Source organism: Leucopleurus acutus, assembly GCF_964270905.1.
Source record: "Leucopleurus acutus genome assembly, chromosome: 10".
NCBI lineage: Eukaryota > Metazoa > Chordata > Mammalia > Artiodactyla > Delphinidae > Leucopleurus > Leucopleurus acutus.
This window is the reverse complement of record NC_139153.1, coordinates 75,632,963-75,655,943: the sequence shown is the minus strand read 5'-3', so window position 1 is coordinate 75,655,943 and position 22,981 is coordinate 75,632,963. Positions and strand designations below refer to the sequence as shown.

Sequence of the window (22,981 nt, the reverse complement as noted above, 5' to 3'; positions counted from 1 at the left end):
ACAAACATATGGAAATCAATATCGTGTTTTATTTTATCCAAAAATAAATTCTGGCTATTATAAAAAGGCACGGGTAATTCTTGGCAATATTTATGAAGTCCACAGCAGTAGAAAATCAGTGTCCATAATGTTTCATTAGTGTCTTCATTTCATTATTAGTTATCTCAATCCATCTGTTATTGGTCTGTAAGGATCATTTCCGCCTTTGGACTCTGAAGAGATGACACAATGAAATGAACATAGACTTTACTTCTTTTTAAAGCTGAATAGTATTCCATTGTATGTATATATCATATTTTCTTTATCCATTCATGTGTCCATGAACATTTAGGTTGTATCCACGTCTTGACGATTTCAAATAGTGCTACAGTGAATATAGGACTGTTAATATTTGTTCAACGTCCTGATTTCAATTCTTTTGGATAAATACCCAGGAGTAGAATTGCTAGATCATATGGTAGTTCTATTTTAATTTTTTCTGAGGAATCCCCCCATTTGTTTTCCAAGGCAGCTGCCCGATTTGCATTCCCACCAACAGTGTGGAAGAGTTCCAATTTCTCCACATTCACACCAACACTTGTTGTCTTTTGTCCTTTTGATCATAGCCATTCTGACAGGTGTGAGGTGATACCTCATTATGGTTTTGATTTGCAGTTCCCTGATGATTAGTGATGTTGATCGTTTTTTCTTTTACCGATTGGCCATTTGTATGTCTTCCTTATAGACGTGTCTATTCAAGTCCTCAGCCCACTTTTTAATCAGGTTATTAGGGTTGGTTGAGCCAAAAGGTAGAAACAACCCAAATGTTCAAAAATGGGTGAACAGATATACAAATTGTAGTCTATCCATTCAGTAGAATATTGTCCAACCATAAAAAGGAATGAAGTACTCATACATGCTACATCGTGGATGAATCTTGAAAACATTATGCTAAGTGAAAGAAGCTGGAGGCGAAATATCACGTGTTCTATGAGTTGATTATAAGAAATGTCCAGGATAGGCAAATCCACAGAAACAGAAAGCAAATGGATGGTTGCCACGGTCTGATCAGAGGCAGAAATGGTAGTAACTGTTTAATGGGTACAGGGTTTCCTCTGGGGTAATAAAAATACTTTGAATCTCGATAGTAGTGGTGATTGCACAATATTGGGCATATACTAAATGCCACTGAAATTGTTCAGTTTAAAATGGTTTAATTTCAAATTATGTGACTGTCACCTCAATTAAAAGAGAGAGAGAGAGGAAGGGAGAAAGATAGGAAGGTAGGAAGAAAGGATGGGGAGGGGAGGGGGAGGGGAGGGGCAAGGAGAGGAGAGAAAGAAAAGAAGGAAAGGAGGGGTCTTAGGACCAGCACCATCAGCATCGCCTGGGAACTTGTTAGCAATGCAGATTCTCAGGCCCTGCTCCCGATCTCAGAAACTCCAGGAGCGGGGCTCAGCAGTCCGACTCAGTAAGCTTCCCAGGTCATTCTTAGGCAGCTAAATGTTGAGATCCACTTATCTGCCGATCAAATAAGGTAACTGAGCACGTGGTGTGTGGTCAGTAGTCACTATTACTGTAGCCTGGCTCATTGGTTCACTTGTCACACCTGGCTGAGAGCCAGGCTCTGCGTCTTAGTGGAACAACGTGGCACATCCGAGGCCACAGTGAATCATGTGTCTTCATTTCTGCTGTGTTTGAAAGGTCCAGACTCCAGAGACAGACGGAGACAAACTGCATTTGGCTCCACCACAGCCCGCCAAACAGTTTCTCATCTCACCCCCTGCCTCTCCTCCTGTCGGCTGGCAGCCCATCAGTGATGCCACACCAGTCCTTAACTATGACCTCCTCTATGCCGTGGCCAAACTAGGACCAGGTAAGCTCTGTGGGCCTTCCTGAAAATAAATATTTGTCAGCAACTTAGAAGAGCCAAACAAGATAACAGTCCTGAAATCCTGGGCTCCCGGTAACATCTGCATTTCTAATGGGTTTATCGCTGTATGTGGCCAGCGAGAGGAATGATGAATGAAAATGCAGCGTCAGACTTTGTACCTGTTCAAAAACAATTCAGAAACTGGCACGAAAATGTCAGTCCGTGCAATTTCTGGATTGCAATGAAGATATTCTAAGTTTGCAAAACAGGCAAAATGAGCTCTACCAGCTAGCACGACGAGGCTTCTATGCTGTGCAACCTTGTTTTACTGCTGCCACGGCTGTGCCCAGGAATCTTCTGCTACAAGACAAGCCACCTGCCAAAGTGCAGCCTCTAAGTCCCCAAGAAGCCAGTCACAATAGCCTCTAACTGTAGGAAAATCTATGGTCATTTTGTTCCAGTGTTGGTACCTGTAGCTTGGATGCTCTCATTTTCACTGCAGTGTAGTATTCCACTGGGCGATTCCACCACCATTCTGTATTCATCCACTCTCCTGTTGATGGACATTTAGATGGTTTCCAGATGCACTTATCCAAAAGCTTATGTTTTATACCTAGAAGTGATGCTGTCCTCAATTTCAGCAGATGGTGCCACGTTGTACTCCATAGTAGTTTTCCTATATTATAGCAGGAGAGGAAGTGGTGGAGAGTGGGTGGTCCGAAACCAGGTGGCAGCTGAGGTTTTAGGCACCAAAGCTCCAAAGGTAAATAATGGCCGTTGTGTCTTCTCTCTCTTCCAGTGGTTCTCCCGCTGTGAGAGGGGGCTGACCGCACCCCGAGAGATTCTGATTTAATTGACTTGGGTCAACTCAGGCATTGGTATTTTTAAAAATCTCCCCAGGTGATTCTGATGTGCAGATGAGTTCAAGAACCACTGGTAGCCAAATACCGGGGCTGTTAAATTTATAATACGTTCATATCAGTACTTTTTAGTGTGGTCAGGAAAACATTTGGCATCAGAATCTCCCACCCCAGAAATCTGCAGTTTTAATGAGCACACGTGTTGATTCTTGCATACACTGAAATTTAAGAATCCTGGGTATGAGGGTGACCCGCTCTCCTGGTTCACGCAGACTCAGGGGTCCTGGGAACTTGTGATGCTAAAACTGAGAAATTCCCAGGCAATTCAGGGAAAGCTGACCATCCTACTGGGTCTTCAGATTTGATTAATAATTGCTCCCTGCAAGAGAATTACTGGCTGTCCCATGTGTAGCATTAAAGTCAGATTACAGCACTTTCAAGGGGAGGGTCTTTGGGTGTTTCTTTGTAATCACTGACCAGTCACTCAGCTTCCCGGAGCCTTTAAAATAGCCATTGTTTTCAACTACTGAGAAGCAGTAGGTGTCTAACTACTAAGATGGGCTGAGGAAAAAAGCAATATAATAATAAGGGAGATGTTTATGGAATGTGATTTCCTTGAAAGTCTAGTCCACATACAGGAATCCTGGACATATGCACTCCCACGTGCATGGTATGTGCAAATGTTGTAGAGTGTGTACGATAAATCAAGTCTGCTCGTCAAGGCTATGACCCATTTCTCCCAGTAATTCAAGGCACTTCAGAAGCAGGACCAATGAAAGCTGCCATCCTTGGAGCTGCTCCTTTGACTCCCAAGCAGATACTAACAAGAACACAGTTGAACATCTGGTACAGCTGTTTTGAATGTCAGCAAACAGAGCTCTACACAGAATCACTAAGGTCTTGGCTAGAGGGCCTAGGAGTCACTGGCCAACTTGCATTTTACAGGAGGGGAAACTGAGGCCCAGAGAGGGGGGCAGAAATGACTTGCCAGTGACAGGACCAGGGCCCTGAGGCAGTACTCTTCCTGCTTCACTCTTTATAAAGGAAGTCCAGGCTAAATCAGACTTTCGGATCCCAGCTGGCCTCTGGTCTACTCACTGTAATCCAGTAAATTAAAATCATTTTTTATCCAGAGCCTAAAAGAAAATTCATTTATAGTCAGTGTTCTCAAACTTGATGCAAAGGCAAGATAAGGCCAAGTGTCAGACGCCTGCACTGGCTCACTGAGCTGAGTCCCAGGTCTGGAGGGCACTGCCAGGCACCAGTGTGACCTGGGACTGACAGAGGCAGAAGGAGTAGAGGCAATGGGAACCAGGTCTCAGAAGGGAAGCTCACAGAACGTGGTTCGGAGGAGTGAGAAAGTAGGAAGGAAATGGTCTTAAGGAGGCAGAAAAAAGGGGGTTCTTTTTAGAGTTGTGAATAATTTATCGACAGTGTTAAAAATTCATGCCTTTTGCCTTAATTGTGCCGCTAACCTATGAGCCTCACCTTCCCTCACCAAGTAGATCTACCAGTTTTGAAGTGCCCTGTGGCGCAGTCAACACGGAAGTAGGCACTATTAATATTCCCATTTTCCAGATCTGACCACCGAGCTGTAGAGAGGTGAACCCACTTGCTTGGGGTGACACAGCTAGTTGGGGGCGGAGACAAATGTCAACCCTGGCTCTTCTGACCATCACTGGGCCAGATCCAATGGTCTCTATTAAGGATCCTAGCTGCCTGGGTGGACTTTAGGCCAACTCTGCTCTGACATGGGCAGAACATTTATCTCAACCCTCCCTTGACAGTCACCTCTAACACCATCATAACTTCCAGAAAGTCTAATCCAGGGTCTCATAAGTGTGCAAATGAAGATCTGTGCGCTATGTGGGCAACGGCGAATGTGGAGACTCTCCTGCTCTTTATAGGTGACTGATATCAGCGTCCCATAGAACAGCTGCAGTTTGGGTGTCTTCTCTTCATTTATCCTTCCCTCCATTCCTTGCCAGCTGTTTGAGGCTGTTTCTTTTTATTTAGTTATCCACGTGTCCTGTTCCAGCGTCCTTGAAGCTTCTGCACCCCACACAGATGAATGATTTATACCCAACAAATGAGCCGAAAATATCACAGAGGTTCTAGTAGAGGCCTGGGCCCCTGGCGGCTGTTTCGGCTGCACTGATGAGAGGGCAGGGCCACAGCCTGCATCCCCCCACCCACACCTCTGCCCCCTCCCCAACCAGGTGCCAAGGCAAGGAATTACTCCTTCAGTCTCCTCCTGGAACTTTCCACAAATGCTCACTTCCCCTTGTGGTAATTTTCTATTGTTCATCTTTCTGTCTTTTCTGCTTTTTGAGGGGAGAATGCAGGTTTCATTCATTTTGGTATTCCCAGGGCCTGATAGCAGTTTGCACGTAGTAGATGCTCAATAAACATCGAATGAATGAATGCATGAGCCCCCCTAGAGATAATTCTTCATTGGCAAATGGCTGCTGTTTTATGGCTTTAGCCAGACTGAGTCAGGCAGCACTGAATTAATGTTTTCTCCACCAAGAGGACTTCTAGCATTTCCATTTGAAAAAATAGTAATAATTTAGTAAAATTCTTTTTTTTTTTTTTTTTTTTTTGCTGTACGCGGGTCTCTCACCGTTGTGGCCTCTCCCGCTGCAGAACACAGGCTCTGGACGCACAGGCCCAGTGGCCACGGCTCACGGGCCCAGCCGCTCTGCGGCATGTGGGATCTTCCCGGACCGGGGCATGAACCCGTGTCCCCTGCATCAGCAGGCGGACTCTCAACCACTGCGCCACCAGGGAAGCCCTAAAATTCATTTTTTATTCCCTAGGCAGAATCATTTCAGTAACAAATTATAAGTCATTCCATGTTAAGGATGACTACCTCAATTCCAGCAGTAGAGAAATAAATTCGAATGAGAGCAGAGAAAAGCAACTCAAATGATCAAAGGAATGGTATTCTTCTTCCTTCGGAGGAGTGACGAATAGTGCCCAGCTGGTTCAGCTGAGTGACTGAGAAGGGATGCAGAAATCTAAGGATACTGAAGAAAAGTAACTCTAACGAAAGAGCATCTCTGAGCAGGGATCCGGGGTGAGACGGTCCTCGGGCCCGGGATCACGTTGGCAAACCAGCTGACTTGTGGGAGCTTTGGCACGTCTAGCTGCCCATGGAAGGCAGTCGTGTGCTCTATTTAGACCCTTTCATGGAGGATAAATGGGAGAGTGAGGACACAGGCCTTAGCTCAGACAGGAAGGGGCAAAACAGCACGTCGTTCTTTAAGCAAGGCACACTGGTGACCCTCTTCCAGAGAGGGGCAACTTGTGCTCCCCGGAACTTCTAAAGAAGCTCTTGAAACGAGCATGGAGGGAACAGTGCAATTACAAAGGGGCCATGATCAAACCCAAGCTTGTGGGTTTCCTCCGAGATCCTTTGAAATCCTTAATGGGATGTTACGACATGAGACCAGGGCCACCCAACACTGGAGAAGCATCTCTCTGTACTATTTATTATAGTGAGAACAAATTCATAGTGCGGAAAATATATGAGAGGCACAATTTCAAACATTTTTAACCACTGTCTCCATGACTATATGTTCTGTTTTTCATCCAGAGAGTAAGTAAAATAGATAAATAAGGGGAAAGCTGTAAATAGAAACAATGGTTAAAACTTACATATGGGGCTTACTGTGTGTCAGGCATTGTTCTAAACACCTTACTATATAGATTATCTCATTTAACGTTCACTGTGACTCTACGAGAAGGTGGTGTTATTCTCCTCATTTATACAGCTAGGGAATGTGAGGCACAGAGTGGTTAAGTAATTTGCCCAAGGCTACACAGCTGGTAAGTTAAAATACGTCCCTCTGCCCCTGGTGAGAAACAGAAAGGATTAATGAAGCTGGCACCCTTACCTTGAAGAGTGCAAAGTTTGCAAAACCAGGGAGATCTCTTGAAGAGTAAAATTAATTTCTCCAAAAGAAATTCCAGACTGTTGCAAGAGGACATTTTAAAAATACAAAAGAACTTAGACATTTGTTCCTCCAAATTTCATTTCTCTGTTTATTGGCACCTCCTAAAATGTATCCACAGCATCGATTCTTTAAAGCAAGTTTGATGCTTTCCTCTAATGTCAAGCAGGACATGTGAATCAGAATTCACCATCCTCTGCTCTTTTTAAAGGACAGGTCTATATAAAACAGAAGCTTTCTATGCAAATCAGAACTACAATGAGGTATCACCTCACTCTGGTCAGAATGGCCATCATCAAAAAGTCTACAAATAATAAATGCTGAAGAGGGTGTGGAGAAAAAGGAACCCTCCTACACTGTTGGTAGGAATGTAAATTGGTGTAGCCACTATGGAGAACAGTATGGAGGTTCCCTCAAAAACTAAAAATAGAGTTACCATGTGATGCAGCAATCCCACTCCTGGGCATATATCTGGAAAAGACGAAAACTAATTCAAAAAGATAAATGCACCCCAATGTTCGTAGCAGCACTATTTACAACAGCCAAGACATGGACGCAACCGAAGTGTCCATCGACAGATGAATGGATAAAGAAGATGAGGTATAGAGATGCAATGGAATATTACTCATCCATAAAAAAGAATGAAATAATGCCATTTGCAGTAGCATGGATGGACCTAGAGATTATCATGCTAAGTGTAGTAAGTCAGACAGAGAAAGACAAATATCATATGATGTCACTTATATGTGGGATCTAAAGAAAATGATACAAATGAACTTATTTATAAGAGAGAATCAGACTCACAGACATAGAAAACAAACTTATGGTTAGCAAAAGGGCAAGGTGGGGGGAGGGATAAATTAGGAGTTTGGGATTAATAGGTACACACTACTATATATAAAATAAACAACAAGGACCTACTTATACACAGGGAACTATATTCAATATCATGTAATAAACTATAATGGGAAAGAACCTGAAAAACATTATATATATATATATATATATATATATATATATATATATGCTAAAAACTAACACAATGTTGTAAATCAACTATACTTCAATTAAAAAAATCAAAAACACAGAAGCTTTCTACATTTATATTAATTCCCCTAGTGAATTTACAGACACCTATCATTTAACAATGACCTGGACAAAATAAGATGAGCTTTTTCCTGGTGGAGAATGAATCGGATATTTTCTTTTGTTTATTTTATAATGCCTATTATTCCTGACTCCAGAAAGAGTATAATCCTATGTCCTTTTTGGATGTAAAACAAAATAGGAAACACAAAACCCAGCCCAGCAAAACAGCTTATCTGTACACATTAGCAAAATGGCAAAATAGAGAGATGTCCGTGGCACTAGATGGGTGGTCAGTCAGAGGTGGGCTGTGAAATGTCAGCTTATTCTGCTCTCTAGGATGGCTCTGGAAGGTCAAGTTCATTGTCACTGGAAATGCCTGCAAGGAGAAATATGGAAAGTCATTGTCTGGGCCTTTTTTTCCTCCTGCTATTTTTAACTCTTGTTAGAGAGATCAATTTTAGTTAACTGCAGAGGAGGGCTTAAAATGGTGCTTGAGTTTCGAGTTGCGTACATCGGCTATATTTAGATTTTTTTCCAAATTCTTCTCCATCAAAACATGTCATAGTAATTGCTGGTTTGATTCTCAGTATACATTGTTTCTCCCCAAACAGAAAATAGATTTCATTAATACGTGTCACGTATAAGGAAGAAACATTTTCTATTCCAGGCTCATTGATTCCAAGGTAGGGGAAATTCCATTTTTTAAATATAGATGAACACCTATATTTGGGGTACCTGTAGCATGACCGCTATCTAAGCCCCAGTTCTTGTTCGACAACTGCTATACTCTGATCACAGACACAAAAAGCAAATAAAACAGCCAGTCCCAGGGTTCCATGTAGCGCAGTCTCTGCACGTCACCCCCGACCCGAGGGACACGTCGCAGATTTGTGAGCCCAGGACACGAGCTCCTTATTTTACACCTACTTTCGAAGAATTTTCCCGGGGGGGCGGTGATGTTAAAGGGGCTTTTCTTCTTAGCATACATTCCACAATTATCCTCAATCACTACTGAGTAGCAAGATGAAATATTTCCTCTTCTTATTTCACAGGTAAAATATACACGTTGTAGGAAAACGGAAAAGACACAGGAGCAAAACGTGGGGGTGTGGGCGTGTGTGCGCATGCGCCATGCGCATACCTGTAGTCACAATGCCAGGTTGCTATTTTTGGGAAAGGAGGAACAGGGTGATCATTACCAGATTGGAGAACCTCCTGATTCTATGGCCAAATACAAAGTGAGAGTGCGTCCACTTCCCTTCCTCATGTCTGCATTTTCCTCTCATCCCGGGAACACAAGCCCCTCCTCGCAGGCTCTGGGGACCCTGTCTCCCTGGTTTCTCTTTATCTTTCCACCTTCTCCCTCTCTGGTTCCCTTGGTCCTTTACCTCCACCCTAGGGTTCCACTCCTTTGTCTCAACCACTAATGCAGGGGCCTCAATCCGTTGTCCCCATGAATTCCCTTCAGGTCCTAAATGACTCAGGAGGGAATGAAGATAGATGGCCACTTAATCCAGTCTTAGAGGAAAAGCCCCAGAAGATAAGCAAACTTTATTTTTTTTTTACTGAAGAGTAGTTGATTTACAATATTATGTTAGTTTCAGGAGTACAGCATAATGATTCAATTTTTTTACAGATTATACTCCATTTAAAGTTATTACAAAATAATGGCTATAACTCCCTGTGCTCTTCAACATACCCCTGTTACTCATCTATTTTATACATGGTAGTTTGTATCTCTTAATCCTCTACCCCCTCTTGTCCCTCTGCCTTCCCTCTCCTCACTGAAAACCACTAGTTTGTTCTCTGTATCTGAGTTGGTTTCTGTTTTGCTATATGTATTTATTTTATCTTTTAGATTCCACATATAAGTGATATCAAATAGTATTTGTCTTTTTCCGCCTGACTAATTTCACTAAGCATAATATTCCCTAGGTCCATCCACACTGCTGCAAGCGGCAGAATCATTCTTTTTTATGGTGGAGTAATATTCCATTGCACGCGCGCATGCGTGTGTGTGTGTATGTGTGTGTGTGTGTGTGTGTGTGTATCACATCTTCTTTATCCATTCATCTGTTGATGGGCACTTGTGTTGCTTCCATATCTTGGCTACTGTAAATAACACTGCTATGAACATTGGGGTGCATGTATCTTTTCAAATTAGTGTTTTTATTTTTTCCAGATAAATACCCAAGAGTGGAATTGCTGGAACATATGGTAGTCCTATTTTTAATTTTTTGAGGAACCACTCGCTATACTGTTTTCCATAGTGGCTGCACCAATTTACATTCCCACCAATAGTGTACAAAGGTTCCCTATTCTACACATCCTCACCAATATTTGTTATTTGTAAGACTTTTTGATGATAGCCGTTCTGACAAGTGTGAGGCAAGCTTTCTTTTATTGAAATAGAGCACCTCTTAAAACAAAACTATGTAAGTATTCTGCCTCTCCCCACCTCCCTCTTCCTCTCCCTCCCCTTAGCCCTCCTCCATCTTACCAAAGACCACTTCTGTTTTCCTACGTTGTTGAGGGTCGGGGCTGAGGAGAGGGGTGGGTGAGGAAGAAGACCCCCGATCACTCACATGGATAATCTTTTCCTAACATGCACATATTCCAGACCTACTGAGGCAGGGAGGTCCATGTGTAGCCCTGATGTCTTTTCTGTGCCCTCCCAACCTCATTCCTGAACATCACAGGCAATAGAGCGGTCATGCTTTCGCACTCGGTGGACCTCCGTTGGAGTCCTGTCTCCACCACTTGTTTGTGGTGACCTGGAGCAATTTACTTCCCCCGCTGCCCCTCTTTTTATTTAATGGTGATTATTTGACAACTTGCAAGCTCATTATGAAGATACATTGAATAATATACATAAAGCACTTAGCCCAGTGCCTGGTACATAAGAACTATCAAATCCATAGTGGGTTCTGTGATCGTTCTGCTCTGAGCAGTATTGTTTAGCAAGGCATCCTCGGAGAGGTTTCTTGTTTCCTCTGCCAGTACATGAATTACAGAGTCTACCAGGCGGTAAGAACAAGGTGCGCGTCCTTTGAGGTGTTAGTTGTTATTTACATGGGCTTGTTCTCGAAACTGCCAGTGAAATATTTGGGTTGGTCTAGGCTTTGCTTTATACCTTCTGCCACCGAAGCCTAGAGGGCGTTTTTTGACAGAAACAGCTGCTGTGCAAAGGAAAGGGACAGAGTTGCTCTTCAGTGACTCATCCTGCCCTCATGTCTACCTACTGCATTTTTCTCCGAGGGTTCCCAAAATTAAATATGAGCTTGTGGAATCACTACGGAATCAGAGAGAAAACATTTGCAGAAGACTTCCCTCTCTGCAAATACTTCTTCCTCCCTGGATTTTTTTAAAAAAATCCTAAATCCCTCTTTCTACTTCTGCTTAGAAAATCAGTTCTTTCTCCACTCTCAGACTGATCTGATGAATAGATGGCTAACAAATAGCTGTGATTTTATTTATTTACTTATTTATTTATTTATCTTTTTGGCCACACTGCACGGCTGCGGGATCTCAGCTCCCCGACCCGGGATTGAACCGAGACCACGGCAGTGAAAGCACCAAATCCTCACCACTAGACCATCAGGAAACTACCAGCTGTGATATTTAAAGTTTCAGTAATTCCCTCTGCCCTGGGTCATCTCCTCTTTTAATTTGTAGCTGTCAATCAAGCTCCAACTTGAAGAGAGGTATTTCTCTTGCTTTAGGATGATGATTAAAACTCAGGATGTGAGTTTGAATCCAGCCTCCACTTTTTATTAGCTGTGTGACTTTGAGCAACTTTCTTAACCTCTCTGTGTCTCAGCATCCTCAACCGTAAAATCGGATTGTTGCAAACATCAAATGAGATAATAGTAAATGCTTAGTGTGTGTTACCTACTTATTGTCACCTGATTTTTCAAACCGTATCTTAGTCTCCTGCTGAAATGTAAGTGCCCATGTTAAGCTCTTAGCTCAGTGTTTCTCAATGTGACATTTTGGAACTGACAATGCAGTACATTTAGCATCTTTGGGCCTCACCTACTAAATGCCAGTATCCACACCCTACCCAGTCCCTATGACAACCAAAAAAAAAAATCCACATCACATTTCCAGACACCATTGGGAATGTAGCACCTCTGATTGAGAAGCACACTAATTACACTGTGGTGGTATTTATCAGGTGGTTCTCAAATATGGCAAAGAGTCATCAGAGACACAGAGGCCAGGAGTGCCTAGTAAGGTGTCAGGTGCCAGTGTGGGAGCAGAAACAAGTGGGGCAAGAGGGGGGACAGTACAGAGACATGCTCCCCGCCCCCTTCCCAGACACAGACACACATTTTCTTTCCTTCCCTTTGGAAAAATAGGGGAAGACAAGATTGCCAGTAAATAACTTAAAAATAGCGTGAAATAACATATCTGTGGGAGGGAGGGTGCAGCTTTGAGCAACTTTATGATGTTTTTCACTATAACTCAGTCCTTCTACTGAGGAACCCGTTGGGCCCCAAACCAAAGCAGCATCTGCCCTGCCAGGATGGAGAGAGGGTTAAAAGACAGTGAGCTCAAATACTGGCTGGTGCCTGGGGTGGAGGAACGGAGGTACCAGTCACCCCTCACCCCTTCCCGGCTCCCCACCTCTCCCCTATCTGAGAGCCAGACCAGGGCCAGGTGCCTCCGTCTACACAGTTGACCAGAGAATGGTAATCCAGGGCTTGTGGGCCCCCCCCTCCCTGCCCAATGCTATCAAGTCAATCCAAATGTGAACCCTTTCAAACACTTTTCAAATCATTCTGAACCCTTCCCTCAGTCTCTGTGTTCAACCTCCCAACAGGCAGCATGTTCAGTAAAAATAACCCACATGGAAATTCCATTTTGCTTATTCCATAAATCAGGACTGATGCCCGCTACTTCCTCTAGAAAAAAAAATCACATTTACAATCTTAAAAATTGGGGGTAGGGGTTTGCAGTGTCAACTCAACATGACCAAGCCTGAAATGATTTTACTACTGGCATTTTCAGTTTTCTTCTTAATCAAATGTTAAAGGGCTGTTAATCCACACTGAAGTGTAGGACTCAGCACACAACACAGCATGGCCCTGCGTTCAAGGGTCGAGTTAGAGATGCTCTTGGCACTTTTCTTGATAAGCCATCATCCATTCTTAAAATTCAGTATAGATTAATAACTGACACCTGCTTTTTCCTGTTTGGTTCAGAACTTGCTGAGGGTTAGATAAGAAATAAGGTAGATAAGATTAATAACGCCAGCTTTGTTTCTGATGAAAGGCTAACGCTGAGAAGGTGGCCAAGATGAGTGACAGCCAGGGCTCCCTAGTAGTCAAGTTCAGGGAACTCCCTGGCTGTCCAGGGGTTAGGACTCTGCGCCTTCATTGCTATGGGCCCAGGTTCAATCCCTGGTCAGAGAACTAAGATCCCACAAGCCTCGCGGTGCATACAAAAACCAAAACAAAACCAAGAAAACTAGCCAAAGGAATCCTATTAAAAAAAAAAATAGTGAAACCCAGAGCCATGCAGTTTTACCCAGCCTGTCCCAGAGATGGAAACAGTCAGACTGCCCCACAGTGCAGGGTTTTTTCTGCTGGGCTTAGCACGTGGCCGAGAGCACGGCAGAGCACAAACCCTTTGCAGGCAGGGCTGGATCAAGAGAGAGGCAGCACAGGGTGAGCTGGCATCGCCAGTTCCTTTCCCCAAAGGTACCCGTTAGATGTCCCTCCTCTTCCACTGCGGAGGAGTAAAAGAGGGGCCGGAGAGAGGGGTCCCAGTGATGGGCTAATGGAACTCCCTCCCCTTGGAAGGAATCACTGGAACTGGTGAAGTATCCATTCTAACATAGCACGTGAGCAGGGAAGCAAAGAGGAAAACTCACCAAAGGCAATGAATTGCAACGCAGTTGTAGGGGGTCAGCTTGCTCTTGAACAAAGAACTTACATGACCTGTGCCCCACGTATCAATTGCTACATAACAAACTACGCCAAAATGTAGGGCTTGAGCAACAGCAATCATTTACTTTGCTCACGAGTTTGCTCTTGGAGCAGGGTCCGGGGGGGGGGGGCGCTCATCTCTGCTTCGTGCAGCGTGGCTGGGGCCACTCACCTGGGCATGGGCGAATCAGCTTTCAAGATGGTTCACTCACTTGGCTGGCAAGTTGGCATGGCTGTCGGCTGGCAGCCCATATAGGCTGTGGTTTCTCTCCGTGGGAGCCTCTTCGGGCGCTGCTTGGGCTTCCTTATAATATGGAGGCAGGGTTCCAAGCATGAGCACCCTGGCAGAGCCAGGCGATAGTGCCTGGCATTTTTGTGACCTAACTCAGAAGTCGCACTGGTTGCTTCTGCCATACTGTATTAGTCAAGGCATCCTAGAGGCCCGAACAGATTTTAGGGGAAGGAGCAAAGAGGAAGCAGTCCTCAGTGCAGGAGTGGCAAGGTTCTAGAAGAGTAACGTCGGGCAGGAAATATTATGACCATCTTTGCAAAACACAGTCGATCTACTACAACACGTAACTTTCCTGTTGAGAATTCACCTTGAATAGGAGAGGGAGTAGAGGTAAAGCAACAAGAAATCATGGAGGATCTATTTCCAGAGAGTCCAAAGTTACCATAAGAGATGCAAATTATCTCAGTCTATAATTTGTAGTCCCTGTATTTTTTATAATTTACTAAGTGTTGTCTTCTAAAAAGGTTCATTGTCAAGGAGATCTTACCTAGAATAACTAGCAATGGGCCAAACCAAAAAGGGCAAGATGCAGAAGGAATAAATGCCCCACTTTAGCTACAGACTGTTCACGAAAACATGAGTTGCCATGAGAAAATATTAAAAGTTAAAACCAGGACTTTCAGCAGACTTTCGACAGACTCTCTTGTAGAATCTGAAAGCAGTAGAGTCGTGAGAGGCGGGGCTGGAGAGGAATTATGAGCTCATCCTTTGAGGTCAGGTGGACCTGACTTTGAATCGTGGCTCTGCCGTTCACTACCTGTGTGATCTCAGTGTCCTCCTGTATCATCGAGACATTATGAAACCCACATTACAGAGCTGTTGCCGTAATTTAAATATCCAATTTATGTGAAGTACTTAGAGCTGTGTCTGGCATTTACTAAGGGCTCAGTAAATAGCTGCTGGTGTGTTTCAGATAGATGGCAAGTGTCTGTGACACCTCCTGTGTCCTGGCACTGAGAGCTCACAGAAAATAGGACAGATACCTGCCCTTCCGTGGTTTTTAGCTTAGTGGGAAAGCTGAAACGTACACACGTCTTTTGAACTGTGCCCAAGCCCATGACAGTTCCAAAGGCCTGGATGAGAATTTAACGTGTGACCACGTGCCAGAGGAGTCTACACTTGCTTGGCTGGGAATTTGTTTCATGGAAGGTGGTAGAAAACCCTAACCCATGCCTCTTCTGAGGGCTTCTGGTCCTGGCCTCTTTTCTGAGGCCTGGGGAGAGGACAGTTTGAATACGAACTCGAGGAGTTGGGAGTGTGAAGGGGGAGCCTTGGCTTGGCCTTGGAAAGACACACTGGTCTGCTTGGCCACCCCTCCTCGTCGCCTCCTGAGCCCAGTGGGGCCCCAGGGGGTGACGGCACTGACGTCAGCCTTCATGGTAGAGGAATTAGCTGAAGCCCAAAGGGAAGGTGAGGCCAAAACCAGAAAAGTTCAATCAAGCAAGACCAAAGCTGTGTCTTTTGATTCTGTGGGCTCTCAGCAGCTGTTGGGCTTTGCCGGATTTTGGTAGTAAGAAAGTTTCCAAAACATAACAGTGAAATGTCAGCATTAATGGGGTCACAGCAGTAAAACAGCTCTACTACCAAGTAGTCTGACTTTGTTAACTCAATGTGAAAGTTGCCCTGCACAGGGTGGCCCGCATCCCAAGTGTGTCCCCAGCACACCTAGTCTAAGAGGAAAGCATCTCTTTTCAAATAGATAAACACACTGCAACTAGAGGTGTCTTTAAGAGAATATTCTTTATCCAAGCCAGGGCAGAGAAAGGGTTTCATCAAACAGCTAGCTTCATTATGCACATTTTACTACTATTTTTGTTTTAAAAGCTAGCTTCTTTCCAACAGATGAAGAAAGGGCAACATCTGATCAGTCCCCTGGCTGGGGTCCCTGCTGTCACCACCTCACCCCCAGGTCCCTTGGTCTCCATCTGCCATGGCAGATTCTCTTCTGTCATCCCCCCATCAGAAGATGAGAGGCTGTTGCTCGCCTCATCCCTGCATCACACCCAACAGGGCAACGGAGGGGACCACGGCAGCCACTAGTGTCTCTGCAAAAGGCACTGCTTCTCCAAACAGGAGGACGTCGAAGGAATCCTGTGCAGAAAAACAAGAACTACCTCATCTGATGACTCAGAAATGATTTCTTTCTCTGTTTCTTGTCTGAAGGTGTCTCTCATTCAGACTTGCCAAGCGTTACGGGAGGAAAGAGAAAATTCTAGAAACCCTGGGTACGATGAACTCCATCATTGTCCACAGGATTTGCTGTTCTCCCAGAAACAAAGATGAGAAGGCCAAAGACGAAGAGTGCTGGTGGCCAGGAGGGGCCGCAGAGCTGATCTGGGATGCCTTGCTGCTTCTCCCGTTTGCATCCTCAGCATCCCTCCCTCTGCTACCCTCTCCCCGCACTATTATCATTTTCCAACGAAAAATTATGGTGCGGACCGGAGGAAGGGAGGGGGCAAGTTATTTGCACACCAGCATCCTCACAGGACCACTGCCCCCGGCCTGTCACACCAAACCATGTAAGAGCGTCCACCCAGACACTGAAACACGGAGAAGCACCTAGGGGTGCTGGGTACCAAAGTAGATGCCACTACCTCTGAAGTTGCAGAGTTGCATCCTCATGCTGCTAAACTCTCTTTGCAACAAGCGCCCCCCAGTAAGCTGTCAGGTGTTTGAAAACAGCTGCTCAAAGAAGCCACCACCCAAGGTCTGCCCACCTGTTGCCCGGAGCCTCTCATGGAACGCTGAGGTGAAGCCGGCTGCACACAGCTTCCTCTCTTTAGCAACGTCTGCAGTGGCTCTCCTCCCTTGGGCTTTTGATAAAAATGACAAATTGCTTTAAAGGAGAACGGAACAAACACAATTAACTGAGCTGTGAGTAGCGTCAATGTGTACGTCCCAACTACAAGGGCATGTAGGATAATAAGTTCAGTGTGGATTCCAGGGAAGTTAGGTTTGGAGAGACTATCCGTCCCTGCTAGCCGGCAGGGAAGCAAAGCGTAGCACGAGTTCTGCTCCGTGTTCCCTGTTTTTGTCACTCTCCTCTCCTGAATCCACGCTGGCCCCGTCAGCTCTCTGTATCAAAAAAGTCAACCTCCCTGGTGGCGCAGTGGTTGAGAGTCTGCCTGCCGATGCGGGGGACACGGGTTTGAGCCCTGGTCTGGGAGGGTCCCACATGCCGCGGAGTGACTGGGCCCGTGAGGCACAACTACTGAGCCTGCACGTCTGGAGCCTGTGCTCCGCAACAAGAGAGGCCGCGATAGTGAGAGGCCCGCGCACCGTGATGAAGAGTGGCCCCCACTTGCTGCAACTGGGGAAAGCCCTCGCACAGACACGGAGACCCAACACAGCCAAAAATTAATTAATTAATTATTAATTTTAAATAAAAAGCTACAGTAGTCAAGAGAGTGTAGTATTGGCATCAAGGTAGACAAATAAATGAATGGAATAGAATAGAAAGTCCAGAGATAAAAAAAAAAGGTCAACCTTATTCACATAACTGTCTCTACCTACAATTTCACCCAATCTCGACTTTAAGTTATAGAGTCTTTATGGCCGTATTTCTGTGGCTCTAGCTAGTTCTCGCCCTCTTTGTTGCTGCCAAGGTCCAGGGAAGTGTTGGAGGTGTGATGCTCCATTCTTGTGAACTATCCGGGGCCCTCATCCAGGATGTTGGTTCGGGGCGGGGTGTGGAGGTCCAGTAAAGACTTCTCCGACTCTTGACGAGAGAGAACTCTCTTAGCAAGATATGGCTGTATCCGTTTGCTAGGGCTGCCACAACAGAGGACCACAAACTGAGTGGCTTACACAACAGCAGTGTATTGCTTCACGTTCTGCAGGTTAAAAGTCCAAGATCAAGGTGTTGCATCAACACAGGGCCGTGCTCCTTCTGAAGGTGCTGGGGGAGGATCTGGCCCAGGCTTCTCTTGTAGCTTCTGGTCGTTCCTTGGATTGTGGCAACATAAGTTCAGTCTTCACATGCAGTTCTCCCTGGATGAGCGCCCATGTCCTAATTTCCCCTTTTTATAAGGAAACCAGTCATTTTGAAATAGGGCCCACCCCGGTGGCCTCATTTTAACTTAGTCATCTGTGAAGAGCGTGTTTCCAAATAAGGTCATGGTCATAGGTACTGGGGGTCAGGACTTCACCGTCTTTGGTGGGGACAGGGGTGGGGGTGGGGAACACAATTCAACCCATAGCAACAAATGACTCTGAACATTTACATCCCCCTCAGCATCACTTAGGAGAGATTCGATGCTTATTGCATTGTCAGTGCTTCTCAGTCCCTAACGTCAGCACTAAATTTAAAACTGTGCCTTGCAAGCGTTTGCTGTTTTCACCGTGGACATTTCCCAAGGTGCACACAGGAGCACATAAACGTGACCCCAGCTCTGGCGCTGACAGTCCTGGCCCCGGCCCTCCGGAAGGGCACTGTCCACTGCAGACTGAGGAGGACAGGCAAGATGCCTGGACTGAGTGGTGTCTGGCTTTGATCCTGGAGGGAGGGCAAGACTTCGGGGACTAGGTGAGACTATAGCAAATAAAAGTATCTGGTTTGGTGAGTATACAAATGTGGCTGTCATGATTGGTGAGAGACCGTGCAGCGTCTTTTGTCCTAGTCTAAGAAATGAGGACTTGATCTAGTGAGACCTGGAGAGCCACTGACCAGGAGGTTGTCTGGGAGACATTGCTTTTAGGTGTTTCCCATCCGTGAAGGATGGGAAAGGAAAGATAGGACGTGGGAAGAAGATTAAGTGTGTGAGCAGTTAACCTGAGAAATTACAAGCACGCAGATTGAGAATGCCCCTTGCACCCTCCCACCTCCTGGACGCCTTCTACTTGTCTCTTAGACCCAGGTCAGCTGTCGCCTCCACTGGGAAGCCTTCCAGAGTTACTTGCTCCTTGCAATTTGGTACCACTGTCCTTGACATATATTGCCACCCCAGCGCTTACCATAGTATTTTGTGGTACTTTCTGTTTCCATGTACCATCACTGGGCTGTGCTCTTGTGGAAGACACAAATATTTTTGAATGTGCCTTGTATCCTTTATGATTAGCAATGGGCCAGAGCATGGGAGATGCTCAGTAGTTACACCCTGAAGTGAAACAGAGACAGACAGGAAGGCTGCTGGCTAATAGTGAATTGACTACAAGAAGAACCAGTCAAGAATAGACTACTAGGGCTTCCCTGGTGGCGCAGTGGTTGAGAGTCCGCCTGCCGATGCAGGGGACACGGGTTCGTGCCCCGGTCCGGGAAGATCCCACATGCCGCGGAGCGGCTGGGCCCGTGAGCCATGGCCGCTGAGCCTGCACGGCCGGAGCCTGTGCTCCGCAACCGGAGAGGCCACAACAGTGAGAGGCCCGCATACTGCAAAAAAAAAAAAAAAAAACCTGTTACCATGTAACCACTGAAAATCCCAGATGAGCGGCGATTCCAGCTTATTCCGTCCTGGGGCAGCTCTTGCCATAAGAAATGTACAGCAAGAGGAGAACTTGGAGAACTTCTCCAAAAGATGAAGGAGTGAGATGATGGGCTCAGGATTACTCAGCCGTTAACAGCAATGCTGGGAAATAGAAGAGAAACTGGTAACTTACTGCCAGGCCCATCACCCCAATCCCTTGGACTGTAGTTATTACCATTTTGAAGTTTACAGCTGCGGATACTGAGGCTAAGAGAGGTGAAGGGGCCTGTTCAGGGCTGTACAGGTGACGGGGGGCAGAGCTGAGCTGCAAAGACGGATCAATCTCATTTCACTTTCCAACACCACCCCTGGAGAAGACTCAGCATCTCCTGAGACACGTAAAATGCGCCCTCACTTCCTAAACAAACTTCACCAAATCATTTGTGTAGAAATCCCTCCCGCATTCTTACCCCCCATTTCTCTTGCTTTTCAGGAGAGAAGTATGAGCTCCATGCAGGGACTGAGTCCACCCCAAGTGTCGTCGTGCACGTGTGTGACAGTGACATCGAGGAAGAAGAGGATCCAAAGACGTCCCCAAAGCCAAAAATCATCCAGACCCGGCGTCCCGGCCCGCCGCCCTCCGTGTCCAACTGAGCTCGCTGCTCCACCTCGAAAAGAAAACCCGTCTCCTCTTTATCATGCTTTCCCCCCACCCTGTTGTTTGTTTGTCAAAAAAAAAAAAAATTGCCTTTAAATCCCTGGGTGTTTGGTTGTTTGAGATTCCTTCCTTGTAATCAAGCCTCTCGGACAAAAGGGCTAGGAAAAGGTGATATGTTTCCTGATCATATCATACCCATCGAGTATAAGACATTATTTAGAAGATTCTAGGAAAAAAAGTAGTATTTTCTTATTAAACAATCAGCACAGCCTAACCTTCGTGCTCTCCTGTTGATCCAAGCCAGAGACATCAGTGGCAAATAGCACCTGTGTTGCTTGTGAGCCGTTCCAGTCCCAGTCCCGACGTGTGTGCGTTGTTCTTTCCTGGCCACTTAAGTAGGACCATAAGTAAACTTGACTTTGACTGCATGAGATATTCCTATCTGGTCTCCTCAGTCCTCTGCATCCCGACATTCCCAGGACATGCATGATCACCAGCATTTATTTTCACGATTTGACGATATACTCTAAGTCACAGATGGTCAGCGTCCAGTCATGTCCTATCTAGATTAGCAAAATTATCAGCGTCCTCCAGCTTATTAAACAAGTCTGGGTGTAGTCACTCTTTCGAGTCAAAGACTTCATAGCTCTGTTAAAATTCCTGGAGGAAAAACTGAGCTTGGCCCCAAAGACATCCCTCAGTAGATTTTGAACCACGATTTCATTGTAGAAGTTTCCCTGCCTCGTTGGGGAGGCTTGTCCAGGATGATAGAGACCGATTTCAGACAAATCTATTTATCACAGAAGTTTCACGGTGTCTGAATGATTGTTTTTTTTCTCTTTGTATATTTGTACAAATGTTTCAGCTGTGCTTTTAAATATCTGGATGTCTTTTATTTAGGGATTGTTGAGCCATTAGCTGCTTTAAAGCATATGTGCATTGCTTATGAATGCATTCATATACTAATACAGGTAATCTGATAATATTACACTCTATTGTGGATAATGCTGAATTTTGAAAGGGCACAAAACTTCTCATGCCAATATATAAATGACTAGCCAACATCTTTGCTATCAAGAGCAGTTGCTTTTAAATAAAGCGAAGAAGCAAGTGTCGGTTGCAGACAGTTGAAATGCAGCTAAATCAATGTAGCAGCCACTGAGCATATTCAAAGGGAAAGACTGATAGATAAATGTATGCGGTTCCTACTCATGCAATGCCGTATTGCTCAAAAACGTATTTGTTTTTGTTACATGTGATTGTTCTATTTCTCTAGCCCAAAGTGCATTATAGAAGATACACCTATAGAACCATTACCTTCTGCTCTATGTGCCAGGCCTCATCTACTCCTGTACATTCATGAATTACTTTAGATGCAAATGCCAATTACGATGGAGTGGGGAAATACTTTCATTACCCAAGCCTCAGAAAAACACAAAGAACAATAACACAGCCACCTGATGGAAGGATTGTTGTGGTTTTTGATTAAGGTGTAAGTTTCATCAGAAACGTAAAACATTAGACTGATTACTCAGAAACAAAAGTCCGTTCTACTGTGAATATAGCAATATAGTACTGGATACAGTACAGGTGAAACTGAGGACAGACAGCATTGCTTGTAAAATCCTGAGTTTCCATAGAAAAATGAAGGCTCCTTTGAAAAATAAAATCTGAGGAGTATATAACAAGCAAATGCTTTGACTTTCCTTTTCTGTGAAGGTTTTTGGTTTTTCATGGACAAATGAAAAGATTAGATTTAATAGTGGAGAATTCTTCCCTCTAGTGGAAGAAGTTGAGAACTACAGTCCATTTTGTGCTGATTCTCTTCTTAAGCGTCAGAATTTTTAGAAGGCAGGCTCTGGAGAAATCTGGGTGAGAGAAACTATTTGGAAATGACTTCTCAATGTTTTAAAACAGATCCATCAGACATTTCCAACAAGATTTAGTAAAAGTTGAAATGACCATTGTGTGTCATCAAAAAAACCCTCGGTGGAATGTATGACCCAAGTGGTTAGTCTTGGTGACATTTATTGCAAAGTGTCAATGTTAATCTGTCTCAGATCAAGCAGTCCTCTCATGAGGTTGGGTTTGGGGAGGTGGGGAGAAACACGTGTCCCAGGAGAGGGAGAAGAAACGGGGGACTCCTTGAAGGGTTTCGGTGGCCCCTCCGAGCACCATGAAAGTCACAGTTGCCTCAGCATCTCCGTGAGCCACAGGATGCAAACCTCTTCAGCACTATTTTAAGTTTGAAAAGTTTAAATATGGAGGAGGAGGGGGAGATTGCCACCAACTGAATCATTTGTGCACGTGTATAGCTCAAAGAGCTTAGATTTCAAATATACCTGGTGAATGACTCTGTCCACGTAGTGTAATTTCTGTGTTTTCTGCCTGAGTTGGATATTTCTGAGTGGTGATTGTGGAGGAGGGCGATTCGGCCTATAGTCTTTCTAAGATGTTACCAAGAGATGAAATTAACTCATCTGAGCTCTTCCTGAAATGGGGTGGGGGGAGCTGGTTGGCAGCATCTCATGAAGGAAGAGGAATTCAAGGCTTGGAGGGGTGGGAGGGGCTCTGATAAGGGGTCTGGGAGAACCCCCTGTTTATTGTCACACTTCAGCCAGCTTGGTCCTAAAAGTCATTCCAAGTGTACACGGACACTTTTAATATAACCCCCACTCTATTCTTTAATTTAAAACACTGTAATAGACCTGAAGTAGGCAAAACTTTACTAGCTGGAACACAGAAAGCACTATCATAAAATAAAAGATGGGTACATTGTCCTTCATTAAAATTAAGAGTATCTGTTCATCAAATTACACCATTAGGAGAGTGAAAAGGAAAGCCTCAGAGTGGGAGAAGATAAATGTCTTAATTACACAGAGTTGTTAAATAACTCACACCCAAAATGTAAAAAGAACTTCTGCAAATTAATACGAAAA

At 44.9% G+C, this 22,981-nt stretch overlaps 1 protein-coding gene across 2 annotated transcripts in view; it reads left to right on the top strand.

The window, feature by feature from the left end:
- Window positions 1-20,038, top strand: part of RCAN2 (regulator of calcineurin 2) — a gene marked incomplete at both ends in the record, with an annotated part of 260,720 nt that extends 240,682 nt beyond the window's left edge. For both annotated transcript variants that reach the window (XM_082847730.1, XM_082847731.1), the window contains 2 exons: window positions 1,684-1,855; window positions 19,878-20,038. In XM_082847730.1, the coding sequence (XP_082703856.1) occupies window positions 1,684-1,855; window positions 19,878-20,038 (333 nt within the window). The remainder of the gene's footprint in view (window positions 1-1,683; window positions 1,856-19,877) is intronic.
- Window positions 20,039-22,981: the final 2,943 nt, after the last annotated feature.